This window comes from Mauremys reevesii, linkage group 8, assembly GCF_016161935.1.
Source record: "Mauremys reevesii isolate NIE-2019 linkage group 8, ASM1616193v1, whole genome shotgun sequence".
NCBI classification, from domain to species: domain Eukaryota; kingdom Metazoa; phylum Chordata; order Testudines; family Geoemydidae; genus Mauremys; species Mauremys reevesii.
The window spans coordinates 48,815,043-48,833,422 of NC_052630.1; the positions used below are offsets into that span (position 1 = coordinate 48,815,043).

The 18,380-nt window shown below is 39.8% G+C and overlaps 1 protein-coding gene across 2 annotated transcripts in view; it reads left to right on the forward strand.

Moving 5' to 3' along the window:
- Window positions 1–18,380, forward strand: part of RABGAP1L (RAB GTPase activating protein 1 like) — a 542,116-nt gene that overhangs the window by 50,392 nt on the left and 473,344 nt on the right. For both annotated transcript variants that reach the window (XM_039484970.1, XM_039484969.1), the window contains exons 2-5: window positions 6,513–6,680; window positions 10,837–11,029; window positions 14,297–14,507; window positions 17,261–17,435. In XM_039484970.1, coding sequence (XP_039340904.1) covers window positions 6,546–6,680; window positions 10,837–11,029; window positions 14,297–14,507; window positions 17,261–17,435 — 714 coding nt within the window. In that variant the 5' untranslated portion in view covers window positions 6,513–6,545. The remainder of the gene's footprint in view (window positions 1–6,512; window positions 6,681–10,836; window positions 11,030–14,296; window positions 14,508–17,260; window positions 17,436–18,380) is intronic.

Below are 18,380 nucleotides of genomic sequence, written 5' to 3' on the forward strand. Positions count from 1 at the left end.
AATATTGGCTTCTGCAGCTAATTTAGTCATCTTCACCTTCATTTTCCTGTTTGTTCATAATCTGGAAAAGAAAAACAAGTTTTCCTGCTTTTTCAGGTCCTAAACCATTTCTCAGTTTGGAATGAATTGGTCCAAAGGAAGAAAATATTCTTTTCTACATGGGCAGAAGAAGCCACTGCTTTTAAGTGAGATTATCACTTCAATAGTCTCTGAATCCAAGTGCTCAAGTGACTTCCACCAGTTCACTGGTGTGACATTCTTTAAAACATCATCAGCAAACATATATTTCTTGAATGGTTAACCTTTAGCTCTGAAGTTTATTATAGTTGGCATTATGGAGGGATGTGTGATGGGTTCGGTGACAGAGACTCCCTTGGGACTGTTGCCTGTTTTCTCTGCCAGTTTGGGCCTCCAGAACCCTGCCTTGTTGAGCCAGACATGCCAGTCTGTTCCAACACAGAGCCAAGGTCTGAACCATGTGCCCCAAAGCTGCAGACTTAACTGAAAACAGCTTAAGAAGTGCTCCTGTCTCCAGCACCCAGACACCCAGTTCCCAATGGGATCCAAACCCCAAATGAATCCGTTTTACTCTGTATAAAGCTTATACAGGGTAAACTCATAAATTGTCCGCCCTCTATAACACTGATAGAGAGAGATGCACAGCTGTTTGCTCCCCCAAGTATTAATTACTTACTCTGGGTTAATTAATAAGCAAAAGTGATTTTATTAAATATAAAAAGTAGTATTTAAGTGGTTCCAAGTAATAACAGGCAGAACAAAGTAAGTTACCACACAAAATAAAACAAAACATGCAAGTCTAATCCTAATACATCAAGAAACTGAATACAGATAAAATCTCACCCTCAGAGATATTCCAATAAGCTTCTTTCACAAACTGGACTCCTTCCTAATCTGGTCCCACTCCTTTCCCCTGATACAGTTCTTGTTAGCTTCAGCTCAGGTGGTAAATAGGGGATTTCTCATGATTGGAACCCACTTTGTTCTGTTCCACCTCCTTATATAGCTTTGGCACAAGGCGGGAATCTTTTGTCTCTCTGGGTCATCACCCCTCCTCCTAAATGGAAAAGCACCAGGTTTAAGATGGATTCCAGTACCAGGTGACATGGTCACATGTCCTGTGAGACCTCAAGCCTTCATTCTTCCTAGCCTGACTCACAGGAAAGCTTGCAAGTAAACAGAGCCATTTACAACGAATTGGCCTAGTTGATGGGAGCCATCAAGATTCCAAACCACCCTTAATGGCCCTCACTTTGCATAATTACAATAGGACCTCAGTTATATTTCATATTTCTAGTTTCAGATACAAGAATGATACATATATACAAATAGGATGACCACACTTAGTAGATTATAAGCTTTGTAATGATACCCTTACAAGAGACTCTTTGTATGAAGCGTATTCCAGTTACATTATATTCACACTCATTAGCATATTTTCATAAAATCATATGGAGTGCAACGTCACAGGATGGTTGCTGGATGTCCATGTCATAGCCAACTCCTCTTCTTCAGCAGTTAAGGTTTAACCTTGGTACTGAGTATTGAGAATATTTGCAAGAAAATGTGCTGGAGATAGTGCTTGTCTCATTTGTTTTTTTAATGCTTGTAGTTTAACTCTGTCGTTGCATATTGCTCTTTTTAAGATCTCACTCAGTTCCTTCCAGATTTCAACAGCGTCAGCAATAAAAGAGCTATTTCCCTGCATTTTGTTGAAGGCTACAGAAATAGGCTTCAGGGTACTCAGCATGTGTTCAGCATTTCTCTTAAGCCCAATGTTGAGAACTTTGGCTGTAACAGTGCCATCTGATTTTGTTCACAAACGGTCATCAGATTAGGCCAGTTCTTGATATAGTGCTCAAAACAGTCCACTACTGAGTTCCATCGCAGGTCTTGTGGGAGAGTTACCTTGTTTCCTCCCACTTTTTTCAGAGCAGCTCCTGCAAAGTGGTTGTTAGGGAAGTATTTTCCAATTTCAACAACATTAGCCTTTATTTCTGGAACACTGAAGTCTTTGGCTAGGAGGTGCATCAAAGGAGCATCACAGCCATACGTTATTAGTTTGAGACTCTCTCTTATAAATAAATTTCTTCTCATCTTGGATACGTTTGCAGCATTGTCTGTGACCAAGCTGCATACTAGACGTGAATTTTTTTCACAGTTTGTTATAGCTTTACTTCTTTTAAGTATTCTTCTGTGTGTGCATTTCCTGATATATCAATTGTTTCTGTAAGGAAGTTATTCCCTTCTCCTGTTGTCACACAAGCACATACAACAGGATCATTGTGGACATTGCTCCACCCATCAAGACTTAGGTTAACAATTTTATCCTCTAGACCTTTTGCACACTGCTCAATTTCTCTTTTATATGCATTATCCAGCAATTTGCCTGCGACATCTATTCTGTTGGGTGCTCTGTATCCTGGTCTTAATGACTGAACCATGTTAATGAAGTGTGGGTTCTCAATCATACAGAAAGAGTTTTTTGCGTAAATAAATCGGGCAGTTCTTTCATCAATTACCTCTTTTTGTAATCTGCTGGTTCTTATCACAAATTTATCTATGATTGTTTCTGGATGATAGAGATTTTTTTTTTCTTTTTGCTACAAGTGATACACTGTGGCTATGTGACATACACAGTGTGACTGAAACACTATCCTTGGCAGATAACTCTGAAACTATAGAAAATGATGGCGATCTGGAAGATGGATAGTCTTCAGAATCCTGTATGTTTAGGATGGATTCTCCTAAACAAAATAAGTCAGTGTCATTATTTAATTATTACCACCATACTGCTCATTTAGTATTGCTCATTGCATTCACTGACACTCAGTACTACTTTAAAGGTGAAATTGTAAAAGGAAGGATCTGCCTATTTCAGCTATTTATTTTTTATCACAACTGCATCTAAAATGATAGTACCATAGGGTATCAACTATATTTTTTGCTCAAACATGAGAATTCAAGAATAGTCCAGAAGGAAGACAGGCAGTCCGTTAAGAAAAGTATGAAATAAAAAGTTTACCAACCTGAAGATCCTGCATGTTCAGACATGTTCCTTTCATCATCTTCAATGCAGCTTCCTCCTGAGAAGGAACACTTCTCATGACGCATTCGGGCAACCAGGTCTTGCATTGCTTTGTTGCACTGTTTGCATTATGCACACGTGCCTGTCTTACCCACAGGTAGAGGAACTTCATTAAAATATTCCCAAACTGGGTCTCTTTTATGGCCTGTTGCCATTATAGGTTTTCCCTTCCAGTGAGAGAATGGTATAGTTGATCTCAAATCAATGAAGGCTACGCTCAGAAAGACCTCAAGACTTCTGGAATATGCTGCTCAAACAGTTTAGCTGTTGTTTCTACGGTCAGTCCCTCCCTTCTCACATTTATCTCCAGACTTTTCTTCTCCTTGTCTAGATCTATTCTGCCCCCAACAATCTTCTATTCATTGAACTTTTTGAAACTTTGCACTTTTAGAGAGAGGTAAGGGATTGACTCTGTGTACACAAATTTGCAGAGGGACAATAGGCTTGATGGCAGTTATTTCTCACCTCTCTTTATTTATTTAAAAAACATTCTTTGCTGTTAACAAGCATGTTATCTCTGGAGACACAAATCCATAGTTTGAAAACTGCAAAACTAAGTATCTCTGATGGTATGTTCTAGACTGAGCACTGAGTCCCATTGGGTAGATAGAAAGATTAATCTAAATAAGCTATACAGAAGCCCCTGAAACCCCATAAAATTGGGTCCCTAATCCATTAACTATTGGAACTCATTTACAAAACTTTTCTTAACCATTACATGAATATATTGTCTAATACTATAGAATTAGAATGTATCATCCCTATTCCATGATGATATATCTTTGAGCTAGAATGTATCTTAATTAAAACTATCTTTAGATAATTTTTTTCCTCAAAAAGCATTTTATCAAAAAAATCCAATTTAAATTAAAAAATTGGTTTTTTTTTAAATTGACTTTTATCCACCCTGTCAGTTGAACACAGTGTTTTATTGATATATTTACCATTTTAAGCAAGCTTGAAGCCTACCAGTGCCATTAATCATTATAATAAAATTAATAGAATTGCAGTTTGTATTTGTCTGCCTTCAAATGTAATCTACAACTTTGCTGCATACAGTACAGAGCTGCACATTATCTTTAAATGTTGTCCTTGCCAAACTCAGTGACATGGTTTTAGGGGTTTAAAGTTTTTGGCGTCTTTTCATAACTTTAATTACTCATGTCTTGAGGCTGAAGTGAAATTTGAAATGCATTAAAACAGGAACCCCTATATGACATTGAACAAAACTCTGTATGCCGGAAGCAGTTTATTGGTGTATGTTTAGCTACGTACATTTTAAAGTGCATTCAAAAATCTACAAGAATGGGAGGTTGCGCACACTGGTACTTTCAGTAAAATTTAGTTAACAGTTAATATATGTGTTTATTTTTTTCACAAAATGTAAAAACTAAAGTTCTTTGCAAAAATGCAAATTCCATGTTTTCCCGTGGCAAATGGATTTCTAGGATCCCTGCTGATCAGTATTACCTCATTTCTTGTGCTCCCCTGCCTTTATCCACCTGTTGTCTCTTGTCTTATACTTAGATTGCAAGTTCTGTGGGGAAGATGTGTCTCTTTGTTTTGTGTTTTGTACAGCAGAACTGGGGCTCCTACATTGTACCTCAGTACATATAACAAATAACATTGAAGTTAATCAAATAGACAACGTTGTCTAAGGAAAACAATCTTGCAGGATAACATAATTTCTTGAGGAGACAGTTTGTTTTTACTGGACATTTGTGTTCCAGAATGACTTGATTTGCTGGTAGAATTCCGATTACTTAATAATCAGCATAATAATCAATGTAGCACAATCCTCTTATAGTGTAGCCCTGTCTTCCCCCCATTTCCCTTCACCAAGCGTATGCAAAACTTCACTAAGTGGAGTTTCACTGTAATGAAATGAGGGCCTACTTGGCAAAATATTCTCTTACCTCCCCACCAAATATATTTGGAGTAGGGTTAAGGCCTCATCTTATTCCCTGTAGCTTTGGGGCCTTTATCAGCAGTGTTTGCATGTGGCCCTTTACAAAAGCCCTATCTACTTCCTAAGGGAGCAGCATCAAAAATATTGAGAGGCATACTTATGGTTCCTCACCATCGTGGGTGTAGTGGCAATTTCTCCTCCCAGCTTTTCAGCCAAGCCTTGTCTATATTAAAATATTTTGTCTTGCAGCAATGGTGCAACTATGGGTGCTAGCAACAATAGGCGTTCTAATGTAGATAAGGGTTGAGCATATTTGTCATGGTGACTAATTGCTGCATTCAAAGAAGAAGGCAATGAAATTTTATTCTAAAGTGAATCTTCAGTGAAAATCAGAGCAGTTCAAATCCCCTGAAGTGCATTGAAGCGCTTCCACTCCAATTCATTTTAACAGGAATTTCTCTATAATAGAGTAATATAGTAAGTGAGCTCCAAGCACTTCTATAGCATGTTAAATTTTCAAAGCATTGTACTGACATTAATTGTTGTAGTTAGTGTAATAATCACTTCACTGCACTTTCCTCCCTGTGTCTTTATTCTCATGCATTTCCAACGTGGTGCTGGAAGGAATTATTCCTTTACCAGTAAGGGAGAGAACAATTTTAGCAGAGATTTTTAAACTCTGGAACAAAGCTTATTGCAACAGTGAATCTCTAAACTAGTCTTTGGGTGGAGCTCACATTACATCATTCTTCTGAAAATATTTCTTAAATATGTGGGTGTTTGAAAGAGCACACGTATAGCTAAAACTTTAACCCCAGCTGGTAATCTCTACCACAGTATTTGCAACCAGAGGACAGTGGCTTTGCTGGAAGCACGGCCTTCTGACAAGAATGTACTGTATAAAATCTGTATAAATCAGTCCCTGGATAGAATGGAGTTGTGCAGTGATTCCAAGATTTCTTTTTATAATGTCTATAAGCCCAGAGGAGGTGAAATTTTCAAGGTCGTATTTATGTTCTTGATCTTTGCTGGAGTTGCATGTGTTGATATGGGCACAATAAAGCCACCATTCTTTAGGGAAGAGCCAAAAACTTGTTTTGGCTGTAGAGCCACCATAGAGCATGCCAAGCAATTGTATTTTGTGGTTGGGGCTTTGAAATAATGAAAATCACCATTCAGAATGGAGTATTTTAATCCCTTCTCCTTTTTAATTAGTATATTTTTAGATTGTTTTTTCACCCTCCCTCTAAATGGTCAGGAAGGGAAGGAAAATGAATGTCTCTTATAGGGTCTTGTTATCTAAAATAATGGTTTGGGAGACCAAAAATAAAAACTCTGAGTTCCCATTAACTGTTATGTTTATATAATTTAAAATATTCTGTTATTTTGTTAGGCACTATTCTTCTTCTGCAACTGCTATTAAATATATTTATCAATTAGAAAAGGATAACTGTGTATGGTTTCAGAGCTGACTGTGTTTCTACATTGTTTTATTAGGTTGGTGCAGCAGGAAGGGATTGCAGTCCGGAAATGGAAGTCCGGTCTTCATTTGATAAATTTAGTCAATCATCTGAATCTGTGTCCACATTAAACAGTGAAGAATTTGTCTTGGTTCATCAGCAACCTGAGGATCCCCATGCAAAAGATGAGAAACCTCAACTAAAAGTACACTTTTTTTGTTTTGTTTTAAATGCATAATAAGAATCTCTCACCCCAAAAAGTTGTGATTTATATTATAATTTATTTAAGTTAATTGACTTTGGTGTTTCGGGAGATTCTTAAAATTCTTTACCTTTGTTCTTGCTGTACTGTATATATTTGCAAAATGAACAGACCTGAGTGAGCAAATCGGTTTGTCTAATGAAGGTTTCAGTCCAGTCACTTATGTAATAACTTGAAGTGTCAAGACTTATTAGCCATCTGTGCATCCTTATGATTTATACAATCAACAAAAGAAACCAGTTATTCTTATAAATTAAAAAACTTCAATTGAGAGATAGGAAATAATGTGGCTTTATGATTCAAAGACTCGGAATGCTGTTTTGCTGTTTGTATACGAGATCAGGATTAAGCTATGGATGTATAGACTGCACTGCCTTTTGCCCTATTGATCTGCCTTCCTTAGCATTGTCTATACCAGTGTTTCTTAACCTGGGGGACATGGCTCGTAGGGGTCGCGGAATGAGTTTAGGGAGGTCACAAGTGCAAGGCCAGCATTAGGGGGTGGCAAGCAGGGCAATTGCCTGGGGCCCCATAAAGCTAAGTTACATGCTAGAGTTCCTGGTAGCGGGGTTCGGTCCTGTAACTTAGCTTCCTGAAGTGTTGAGCCCTGGGCAGTTGCCCTGCTTGCCACCCCATGGTGCTGGCCCTGAGTATTATTCATAATTTACTTAATTATATTTAAGCTAGGGGGTCACAGTTTTTCAAATCTTACTATGGGGGAGGGTCCCGATTTTTTTTTTTTTTAAGTTCAGGTTGAGAAACACTGCTATCCATTAAGGACACTTTCTAAACACTTCCCACTGTTGATAACAGAACGCTTAATGCAGGCAAGACTCCTGCAACTGGAGCCACTTTTAATGTCATGTCAGACTTTCTCTAAGCGTTTTTGGTTGATAGTGTTACAGATGGCTCTGGCTGTGGGACCTTGTCTTACCAGGGTTTTCAGCATAGTGAACTTTGATGCAGCTATAGTGCTGTAGGCACAGGTGGGAAATTTGTAGAAAATGACCCAGCTTCCATTGCTGACATGCTTATTATAACTACACTATACTTTCAGCCTAGTTTCTGTTCCTAAGCTCTCTGCCCAGACAGGTTTTTCTCTTCAACCCCACATTTTCACTCGAATTTAGCAGTAGTTTTGGTAGGGAGAGGGGTTTTGTCAAAGGTTGAAGGGAAGCTGGAGACTTCCTTTACTCAGTGGGTTTCTCCAGTGCTAGAAGTGGTTAGAGCACTACGATCAAAGGAGCTGCTCTCAGCTCCATGTATTTGTACACACAATAGCCTTGGAAGCCGGAGCTAGGATTTCAAGATTTTCACCAGTTTTCTGGTGCTCTGCATTAGCCAAGTCCCAATCCAATGATTTAGGTTGTCGGTTCTGTAGGGTGAGGTTTTGCTGCTGGATCGCATTTACTGCACCTTAAATATTACAAACCTGGCCACCCAACTGTCCTTAAGATAAAATGATGGGGAGAGGGCAAAACTGCCTTCCCAATTCCAGAATATCTAATGAAATAGTGGCCTCAGAATATTTGAAGATGTATGGCAGGCTGCTGGTTTAAAATCACCATCAGGACTGTCCAGTCAGGTACCAGAAGAACTCCTTAATTTCAGACACAGGAACTGGTGCATCTGTAGCTGTCTCTTGAACAAGTCTGAAACACTGCTTTTAAGAAAGCATGCAGAGCCAGGAGAGCCCCTTATTTTAAGGTCTTTACATCTAGTTTTGCAAGTACTCACCAAGTCCATTAAACAGTGGTTTGCTGGGTGGTTGGGTGTAGGATTTTAAAAATTTCCTGGGAAAAACACAACCTTCCACCTGAGTCAGTTTTTCTTTGCCCTCTTTCTACCCCAAGCCACCTCAGACCATGAGAAGCACTGAAATGTTTTGGATGTGGTCAAGGAAGTGAAGTTTTACTTGCATAGAACAAAGCCCTGGGGAAAGTCTGATGCAAATTTGTCTTTATATGGAGGATCTAAAAAAGTGAATAGTTAAGTCAAGATAGGCCTAAAAATTGCATGACTATCAGTTATACAATAAGACTCCTCCCACATGAGTGCGCGCACACACTAGCAGGACTACTTTATGGACTCAGCAACGCAGAGAATCTTTGAGGAGATGTGTTGGGTTTCAGTGTACTTGGTTTTCAGTGCTCTGTTCTACTAGGCTAGGGGTTCTCAAACTTCATTGCACCATGACCCCCTTCTGACAACAAAAATTATGACCTGACCCCAGGAGCAGGGACCAAAGCCTGAGCCTGCCCGAGCCCTGCCGCCCTGGGTGGGTGGGGGCCAAAGCCGAAGCCCGTGCCCCACCCCTCAGGTGAGTGGGGGCAAAGCCGAAGCTCAAGGGCTTCAGCCCTAGGCAGGGGGCTTGTAACCTGAGCCCCGCCATCCAGGGCTGAAGCCCTCAGACTTTGGTCCTGGGCCCCAGCAAGTGTAAGGCAGCCCTGGAGACTCCATTAAAACAGGGTTGCGACCCACCTTGGGGTCCCGACCCACAGTTTGAAAACCACTGTACTAGCCCGTATAAGATGCAAACTCATCCAATGCAGCTATCAGATATTGGAAGACTTCAGTTTTTCTTTCCCTTCGATTTGATGGATGTCTTTTTACTGCTTGCTGTTTCCTATAAGCACTTGTCTCATGGGGGCAATGGCTGTTTATATGGGAGAAACATAAAAGTAGTTTCCTTACTGTAATGTTATCATCTTTAAGCTTCTAGTGCATTGTCCGAAACCACTCCCTTATAAGAGCTTATTTGAATGTGAATTATTCTTCACTTTAGTTGGCAAGTAACTGACAGATGTGGGGGGAGGGAAAGCTCAGTAGGAATATTATTCTCTTCATCCAAAATGTGTGACAAGGTAGAAAACTTGTCAATACTTGACTGACAGAGCACTGTGCTCCCACTCAAAGAATAGAGAAAATTATGTTGAGGAAATTAATTTTAAATTAACTTTCAGTGGAGCTCAAAGTTGAACTGTCCTGAGGAGAAGGCAGATATGAAAATGTCTCTCCCAGGTAGTTGTCCCAATTGACTAGATGTGTTTTGTTATGGTTAGGTAGTTTCCCTTTTTTCTCGATATAGAAACTGAATTGAACAACATTTTTACTATTGTCTGAACACCTGGAGAAAGCTCTGTTTCTAATTCTCAGTTATTTTTAAAAATAAAGATAAATGAAAATAGAATAAGGAACAAAACCTCCAAATTAATTTTGCCATTCATTACAGTTATATATTAAAAATGAGGGGAGAAGGATATACCTAATTACACTTTATTTTTTGTTTCAGAGTAGCAGCTGTGTTAGTCTGTATCCACAAAAAGAACAGGAGTACTTGTGGCACCTTAGAGACTAACAAATTTATTTCAGCATAAGCTTTCGTGGGCTACAGCTCACTTGTTCGGATGCATAGAATGGAACACACAGACAGGAGATATTTATACATACAGAGAACATGAAAAGGTGGAAGTACGCGAAGTATGTGTACTTTTCATGTTCTCTGTATGTATAAATATCTCCTGTCTGTGTGTTCCATTCTATGCATCTGAAGAAGTGAGCTGTAGCCCACGAAAGCTTATGCTGAAATAAATTTGTTAGTCTCTAAGGTGCCACAAGTACTCCTGTTCTTTTTATTTTTTGTGTGAGCCTCTTAATAAAATACCTGAGTATAGCACACATTCATGACTCATGGATGCTATTTTAATACTATATAAAGTACTTGGAGAGGTGAAATCTGTAATGTATATAGTCAAAGATTTGAGGAAATATAAATTGTCATTACCTGAGCAGTTATACTGGATGCTGCATTGTAATACTGGATGTTGGAACCTTTGGTAATCAGATATATACTTCCATTGTGCACATTTTATTTGTTGGTTTAATGAACATGGATTAGCCTTGGGTGAATTCATGGCTTTAGCCACATGAGTAACATGGGTATCTGGTATAATTAGTTGAAGAAGTGTTATTTGGCAAAATGTCATTAAAAAAGTAAATCAAATTTTAAAATACTTTTCAAATATTTGTGTAATATCTCTTAAGGTAAAAGTAGCAGTCAGTTTTTAAGTCTTTTTTTTGTGTCTTGTCCTTCGTACAGATATTTTCAAATGGAGATGAACAGCTGGAGAAAGCCATGGAAGAGATACTGAGAGATTCTGAAAAAGGCCAAATAAGTTATACTACTGACTGTAAAGACTCCAATGATGCTTGTAGACAGTCAGCTGAGGATGTGTCAGCCAGTCAGACAAACCAACCTTCTTTACATCTAATTCTGGACCCTTCCACGACAGGTACTGGTTAAGATATTTTTGGGTAGGTAATGAAGTTATGGTATGAAACTGAGCAAAGGAAAAATTGAGATGAGTCTGACTATGCAGAGGTCTGATACTAGTCTCAGGAATCCCCAGACCGGGGGAAGGTGGGGAGAAAACCTCATGTTTCTGAGGGCTTGGCTACGCTTGCACGTGTGCAGCGCTGGGAGTTACAGCTGTCTTCGTACAGCTGTGTAGGGAAAGCGCTGGAGTGTGGCCACACTGACAGCTACCAGCGCTGCAGTGTGGCCACATTTGCAGCGGTGTTGGGAGTGGTGCATTATGGGCAGCTATCCCAGCGTTCAAGTGGCTGCAACGTGCTTTTCAAAAGAGGGGGGTGGGGTGGAGTGTGACAGGGAGCGTGGGGGAGAGAGAGAGAGAGGGGATTTTTGGAGCTGACACTGTGTCAGCTCCCTGCCTTGCAAATTCTGACCATTTCCCCGACCCCTCATTCACTCTTAAATGCAAATAGCCTGCAGACCAGATAAGCAGCTGCTCCGAGGGACTCCCTCCCTCCCCCCCCCCGCCGTGCTGTTTCTCTCCTCTGATCCTGCCAGCAGGTAGGGGATCGTGGGGGACAATTACTGCACTGGTGGGGTGCAAAATAAACTTTATTAAGAAAATGCAAAAACAGGGAAAATTCAATAGTCAGGGGTATGGGGCTTGTTAAGGTAGACAATTGGGGAGGGGTTTCTTTTGGTGAACAGTATAGGGGGTTTCAATAGTGGGGTACAATACAGTAGGATACAATACAGTGGGTAACCAATTAACACAGAAATATAAATGTAACAGGTAGCTAACAATTTCTATGTAAAGGGTGTGTTACAGCAGCATATAACCAGCTAACAGTTATGGATAAAATATGTTAAGTAGCAACAATCCTAGGTAAAAATGTGTCACAGTGGTGTAAATGTAGAATGTGAGGTGTATCAGAGAGAAAAAGTAACCAATGGGGTTTTATGCTAGACTTTAGCAATACAATTGAGGTTTGGCAGCAGTAAGAGCAGTGTGAACACGTGAGGGAAGGAATTAAAAGAGAGAGAGCATGAGGCGGAGCAGAGAGCAAAGGCAGAGGCGCTGCGGAGGGAGATTTAAACTCAGAGAGACACAGAGAACAAACAGGCTGTAAGTTTAAGCAGCAAAAACTGCAACAAGTCAGGGAGACACAGAGGAAGCCCGGGGGGGGAGGGGGGGCTGACAGTGAGAAGACAGACAATCACAATTATACAGAACAAAGCAAAATCTTATCTATGATCTAACTTAACCAAGACTACACAAATTAGCAAGTAACAAAACACAATGCAACAATTCTCTAAGCCTAACTTACAGAGTACAATGCAAACAATTTTCTAAACCTAACTTAACCACAGCTATGCAAAATGAAATTACAATTTATCTAGACTAAAGGCTAAACCTAACCTAATGGGTGCACCTTATACTAGGGGTAGTTCCAGAGGGCAGAGTGGTGTGTGCCCAGGATACAGCTCCAAGTGTGTGTGTGTGGGGGGGTTAACTAGTGGTGGCTGCAGCAGTGGGGCGGCTGCAAGCAGGCTTATTTCTAGCAGCAAAGGCGCTGCAGAGCTAGAAGCAGATTACAGATACAGACCAAGGAGTTAGCTTGGGTCTGCCTGCTGGGGAAAGAAAGCCAGCAGCTAGGACAGGGGGAGTTTGCAAGAGGGAGTTCTTACCAATCCCCAAAGCAGTAGCAGGAACAGCAGTTTCAGCATCAGAGGACGCAGAGAGGACTCGATTCGCTCACAATAATCAGGAGATCTCCAGGCAAAATTCGTTGTTCGTGGGAGGGGAGTTTAAAAACGGGGGTACGCTCAAAAACAAACGAGAGCAGGGAGAGGGCCCCCCAAAGACCCCTAGCTGATCAGACCAGGTGGCAAAGCAAGGACCTTCTCCGAGGTCTGATCAGAAAATGTCTGGTTATAAAGGCAAACTCAGGCAGCTTCCCACCAGTAACTTTGATTGGTTCCCCTTGTTAGAGGGGAGGAGAGGAGACTTCAGGTGAGCACAGACATGCCTGGGCAAGTTTCTGAGCCATAGGCATGACTCATATGCTCAGCTATTTGGGCCACTTTAGGTCTTGCATTTTTTGGGCAGCGCCCCCTACACCGAGCCGGGTCCGAACAAAGAAGCTAGACAAAGGAGCAAAAAGGCCCCCTCCCTGAGCAGAGCAATGGCTCCAGTTAGTCTACACAAGCCATTTCCATGAGCAGGGCCAGGCTGTGACTTTTGTTAGCTCAAGGCTGGGAGGGGCGGCCACACAGAACAAACAGAAAGGAGAGGAAAAAAAAGGAATGCAGCAGGGGGACAGCTGTAACAGACATCCTCAAGCAAACACTAGCTGTAGACATTCATCCCCCTGCCTGCCTCATTCACAGCAAACAGGAGCTGTGTTTGTTTTTTAGATAAGCAGCTCCGGGAGCCCCGAGTTCACAACAAAACAAAGAGAGTTCTTTAGTTAAAAGCATTATGGGAAAATTCTGGAGGCCAATTACAGCGCTTTTGGTGGCCACACTGGCGAAGCAGCGCTGCATCACCAGCGCTGCAATAGTTATACCTGAGGCAGAGCAGGAGTACAGCCAGTGCTGCAGCCAGGGAGATGCAGCGCTGTATGTGCCTTGCAAGTGTGGACGGTGAGTAAGTTGCAGCGCTGTAAACCCACCACCAGCACTGCAACTCTCCAGTGTAGCCAAGCCCTGAGATTTTGAGCTTCTCTGGCCCCCCTCTAGCCTTCCTCTCTCCCACTCCTGTCTGTCTTTTAACTGTCCTCAGCTGACTAGCTGAATTACCTTGCTAATTGCTCAATCATCCAGTCATTAACCAATTATCTCCACATTGTGGCCCATGTGGGGATGCTTGCAGAGTGCTCAGATTGATGAATCAACCTTAGGCTACTCTCACTCATTCAGTAAGCTATACCTGTAATCAGTAGGGAGAGATTGACACTAAATATGGAGATGGTCTTAAAATGTCTTGATTGATTGGTTTTTAACCTGACTACCCCACACTCATTTATTACTGCAAAAGCTTCACAAATATGAAATGGCCATAATTCAGTATCACTGCACTTTTGGGTCCATGTGATCAATGTCTAGGGTAGTGCTTTAGGGAGCCTGTTCAGATACAGTGATAGTTTTTTAGTTTTACAAATGTAGGCTTTCAGCTTTTAACTTGCACTAATTTAATGCAATGGCTGAGAGTTTTATTGTTATCTTATATTTTCTTCATTTTCAGAAATCTCGGCACCTAGACCCTGTTCCCCTAATGAACTCCCAGAAGAGGACAGTGTATTATTTAACAAATTGATGTATCTAGGTTCTATGAAGGTTTCCGCTCCTCGTAGTGAGTCAGAAGCTCTACATGCTATGGAAGCTTTGAAATCCTCATGCCAGTCCTCTTTTCCTGTGACTCTCTATGTTCCGAATATCCCAGAAGGCTCTGTAAGGTGAACTACAATGGTACTTCATTACTTAGGCAGACACAAAGGGTTCAGATTCTGACCTGAGTTTCAAACACTGGGCTTCCAGTGAAGTTGAACTGCATAGGTCTGTCCAGAAGCATAATTTGTCACAAACTCCGTTTGCTGAAGAATATGATAAAATGAATAAAAATTAAGGATATTTAAACCAATAGGTAAAACATCCAGTGAGAAAAATGCATAAGTTGAATTTAGAATCTTGAACCCTTTAATATTAAACTAGTTTTATTGTATGATGATGGTAGGACTAGGTCATATAAATTTAATTTCCCTGATGCATTATATGAGACAAAATCGCTATCTTCTTTTAATTTGTAGCAAATTTGAAATATTCTAGATTGTGTTCAACAGATCACACTGAGATCACAGATCACAATGAGAAATATTCAGCCTGTCCATACAGAATAAACATACCTAAAGTTGAAATCAGTGAACATCACCTTTGAGAAGTTCTTGAGCGTGCTTTATTTCTGTAACCAAAAGCATGCTCAAATTATTAGCATTTTCCTATATACAGTGTTTGTAATTGCAAACTCTATAAAGGTCTTGCAAGCAGTTAGCCTTACAGTAATAGTCCCAAAAAGTCCTGTATGCTCACTAAATGGAGTATTTTTGAAGACTGCAAAAGTAATGTGTACTTGCAAAAGGGCAGCTGCGAAGATTCTATTGCTGACCATTGTGTAGGGCTATTACTAGTGCCATTCTTTCAGTTCATAATTTCAATCTATGACAATAACTTTTTAAGAGGGTAATCATACATTTGATCTTGGTACTGTGACCCAAATTCAGAACTGAAGTAAGTGGGCACAGATCCCATTGATTTAAATGATAGTTTTATCTGCTTTATACTGATTTTATAGATGTTGTGCTTGAGCTTAATTCTGTAAATACATTATAAGATACAAGTGCATATTGTAGGTCCTGATACATAAAGTGAAGATGCTCAATGTTTTTTCCATAATGAAATTATGTGTATTAGACAAGTTTGCCTCCTTTGGAAAAGACCCACCTCTTTGTTAGCTTTCCCTTACTGACTCTGCTTTTCATTGTTACTGTAGTTAGTTTCCCTGGCACCCATTTCTTAAAGCAAAAATAAATAAAATTACCTTCATTAAATAGGTTCTTTCAGTAATCTGGTTTTCCTGCACAATAAAATATTTGTTACTGTTCTTGGCGGAAACCACAAGGGTGGCGCCTTGGAAATGCTTCCAGGCTAATATATAATTGGAAATGATGTGACTTTGCTAAAGCATCAGACTTGCAGGTGTCATGCAAGAGAGAAATCAAGGGAAATGGAGAGAATGAGGGTTCATTTCTAACAGAAAAAATATACACATCATTGGTACTTGTGTATTTTGCTGATCTGTGGCTGCTTTGACCCACTTCATGAAAAACTTAGAGACCTACTTTTCTGTTTAAATAAAAATGTGTATTAATGCAATGCATATTATAGCAGATTATTCCCTAAATCAGAAAAGTCACCTTTTACATAAAGTATTAGTTTAAATGTGGACTGAGATAGCAAATTATGTTAGCAATGTTGGAAAGCTTGAGGCATCAGCATAGTCTAGTGTTTGGAGAAATTCAATTTATAAGATGTATAGAAATCACTTGGAATAGCATACCTGCAGTGTTGGTAACTTTTGCCAAATTCTAGAAAGGAAGCCTTTCACACATTCCAGCTAAAGTTAGCTTCAAGTGATTTTATTCTAAACACCTTTGAATATGGGTATTTTTTCTAGCCCTAGACTGACTTTTCGAAAGGAGCTGGTGCTTGGGTATGATAAGACAGGGGAATTATCACCAGTTTCTTCAGGGCACTTCCAAGACCTTCCTTGGGCAGAAACATTTCTTTATGAAATGCAGGAGCTGGAGTTGCCTTGAGGTTTATTACTTTTGGCTGGATTTTTTCATATTGATGGTTGTCAGGAGGTAGTACGCCCCAATTTTATACAAAAATAAAATATCAGGCCCTTAAAATAGCTTGCAGGACAGGGTAAAGGAAATCTTGATCAGAAGTTGACCTCAAATGGGGGTCATGTGCCTTTTATTGATATTTTTGGAGAAGATATTAAGGTCATTTTTCACCATTATTTGACATTTCAGCAGTCTACAGCATAACAGCCTACATTTCAGACTACTAATAACTTCTCAGACAGGTATCAGAGGGGTAGCCGTGTTAGTCTGGATCTGTAAAAGCAACAAAGAATCCTGTGGCACCTTATAGACTAACAGACGTTTTGCAGCATGAGCTTTCGTGGGTGAATACCCACTTCTTCGGATGCAAGACTTGCCACAGGATTCTTTGTTGCTTTCTCAGACAGGAAGTTTACAGAATCTCCCTTTGCTGAACTTCTGGGCCTGTATCTATATAAAGTGCATTTTCACAATTTCTGTGGTTCCTAGTTAACGAAACCCTTTGACTCTAGTGATGAACTGCAGAGCAGGGATTTTTATGATGAATACTGGTCCTATATAATTTAGGGTAATATATGCTTCCTATTTTATTTTGATATAAATTGTACTGAAACAAATGTAGTTGAAACTGAACATTTTTATTGCTTATATTTCTTAATTGTATTTTAATGTTGGGTGCTTACATTGAATAGTAGTTATACTTTGCATAATAGCTCATTCAATTACAGAAAGAAGCTGGTGGGTATCTTTATTTGGTTCTAGTTTATTTGACTAACTTCATGTTTGTCACTTCACCCCTGCAGAATAATAGACCAAACCAGCAATACGGAGATAGCCTCTTTCCCAATCTATAAGATATTGTTCTGTGCACGTGGACAAAATGGAACTGCAGAGAGTGACTGCTTCGCATTTACTGAAAGCTACTGTGGAACAGAGGAGTTCCAGATTCATGTTTTCTCCTGTGAGATTAAAGAGGCAGTAAGTATAAAATACTACCACAGTGACTTGTTACCTAATATAATAAAGGTATTTTCTATGAATGTCTCCAGTCTTTAAATATATACTATCACATACTGTCATGTAAAATCAACCTCAGTACTTTGGTGTGTGTGCAGTAGATTTCACAAGATGTGCAGCTATGTGTTCTTGAATATTAAAATAATTTAGGAAGTTACTTTAATACCTTTTACCAAAGTTTATATCTTGCAGTGGGTCCTGTCCAAACATAGTCCTAGCTTACAATGTATTGCACTACAATGTAATGGGGAGATTTGGGAGAAAATCCTTTGCTGCTGCTTTGAGTCTGGTTTGAGAGTACCAAGGAGATAGTGTACTTGGGCCCCGGAGTTATAAAGGAACATCTTAAAGCCTTCAGTAAGGATTCCTCTAGATGGTTAAAGAAGAGCATTGGGACATTGGAAAGAGCAGACTTCTGCTTTCCTTGAGTTAATGATGATCAGCACAATATTGGGTCTTGAGGATGGAAACAGAAAAAAGAAAAAAGTAAAGCGAATGTGAGTTTAGGACCTGGCAGGTACAAACACTAAGCTGTAGAGATTTTTAAATGTAAAAATAATTACAATAACAAAATCTGCAGGTCATTTAGCAACAAAATCACATTTGTGAACTGTGTGGGCCAGTGGTTTTTCAACATTTTTTCATTTGTGCACCCTTAAAAATTTTTGAATGAAGGTGCGGACCCCTTTGGAAATTAAACCTGTGGTCCACAGATCTCTACCATAGTAGTCTTAAGCTGAAAACTGACTGAATAGAATTCAACTATAAATGTTTCACATGCTCTGCACGGCGTTTGATGCAGCATGAGAAAGGGTGCTAAACTGTTGTTTTTAATAGTAATGACAACACTTTTGGGTTTTGACCTGTAGGTGGGAGGATTCACATATTTTTGATCAGAAAAATGGA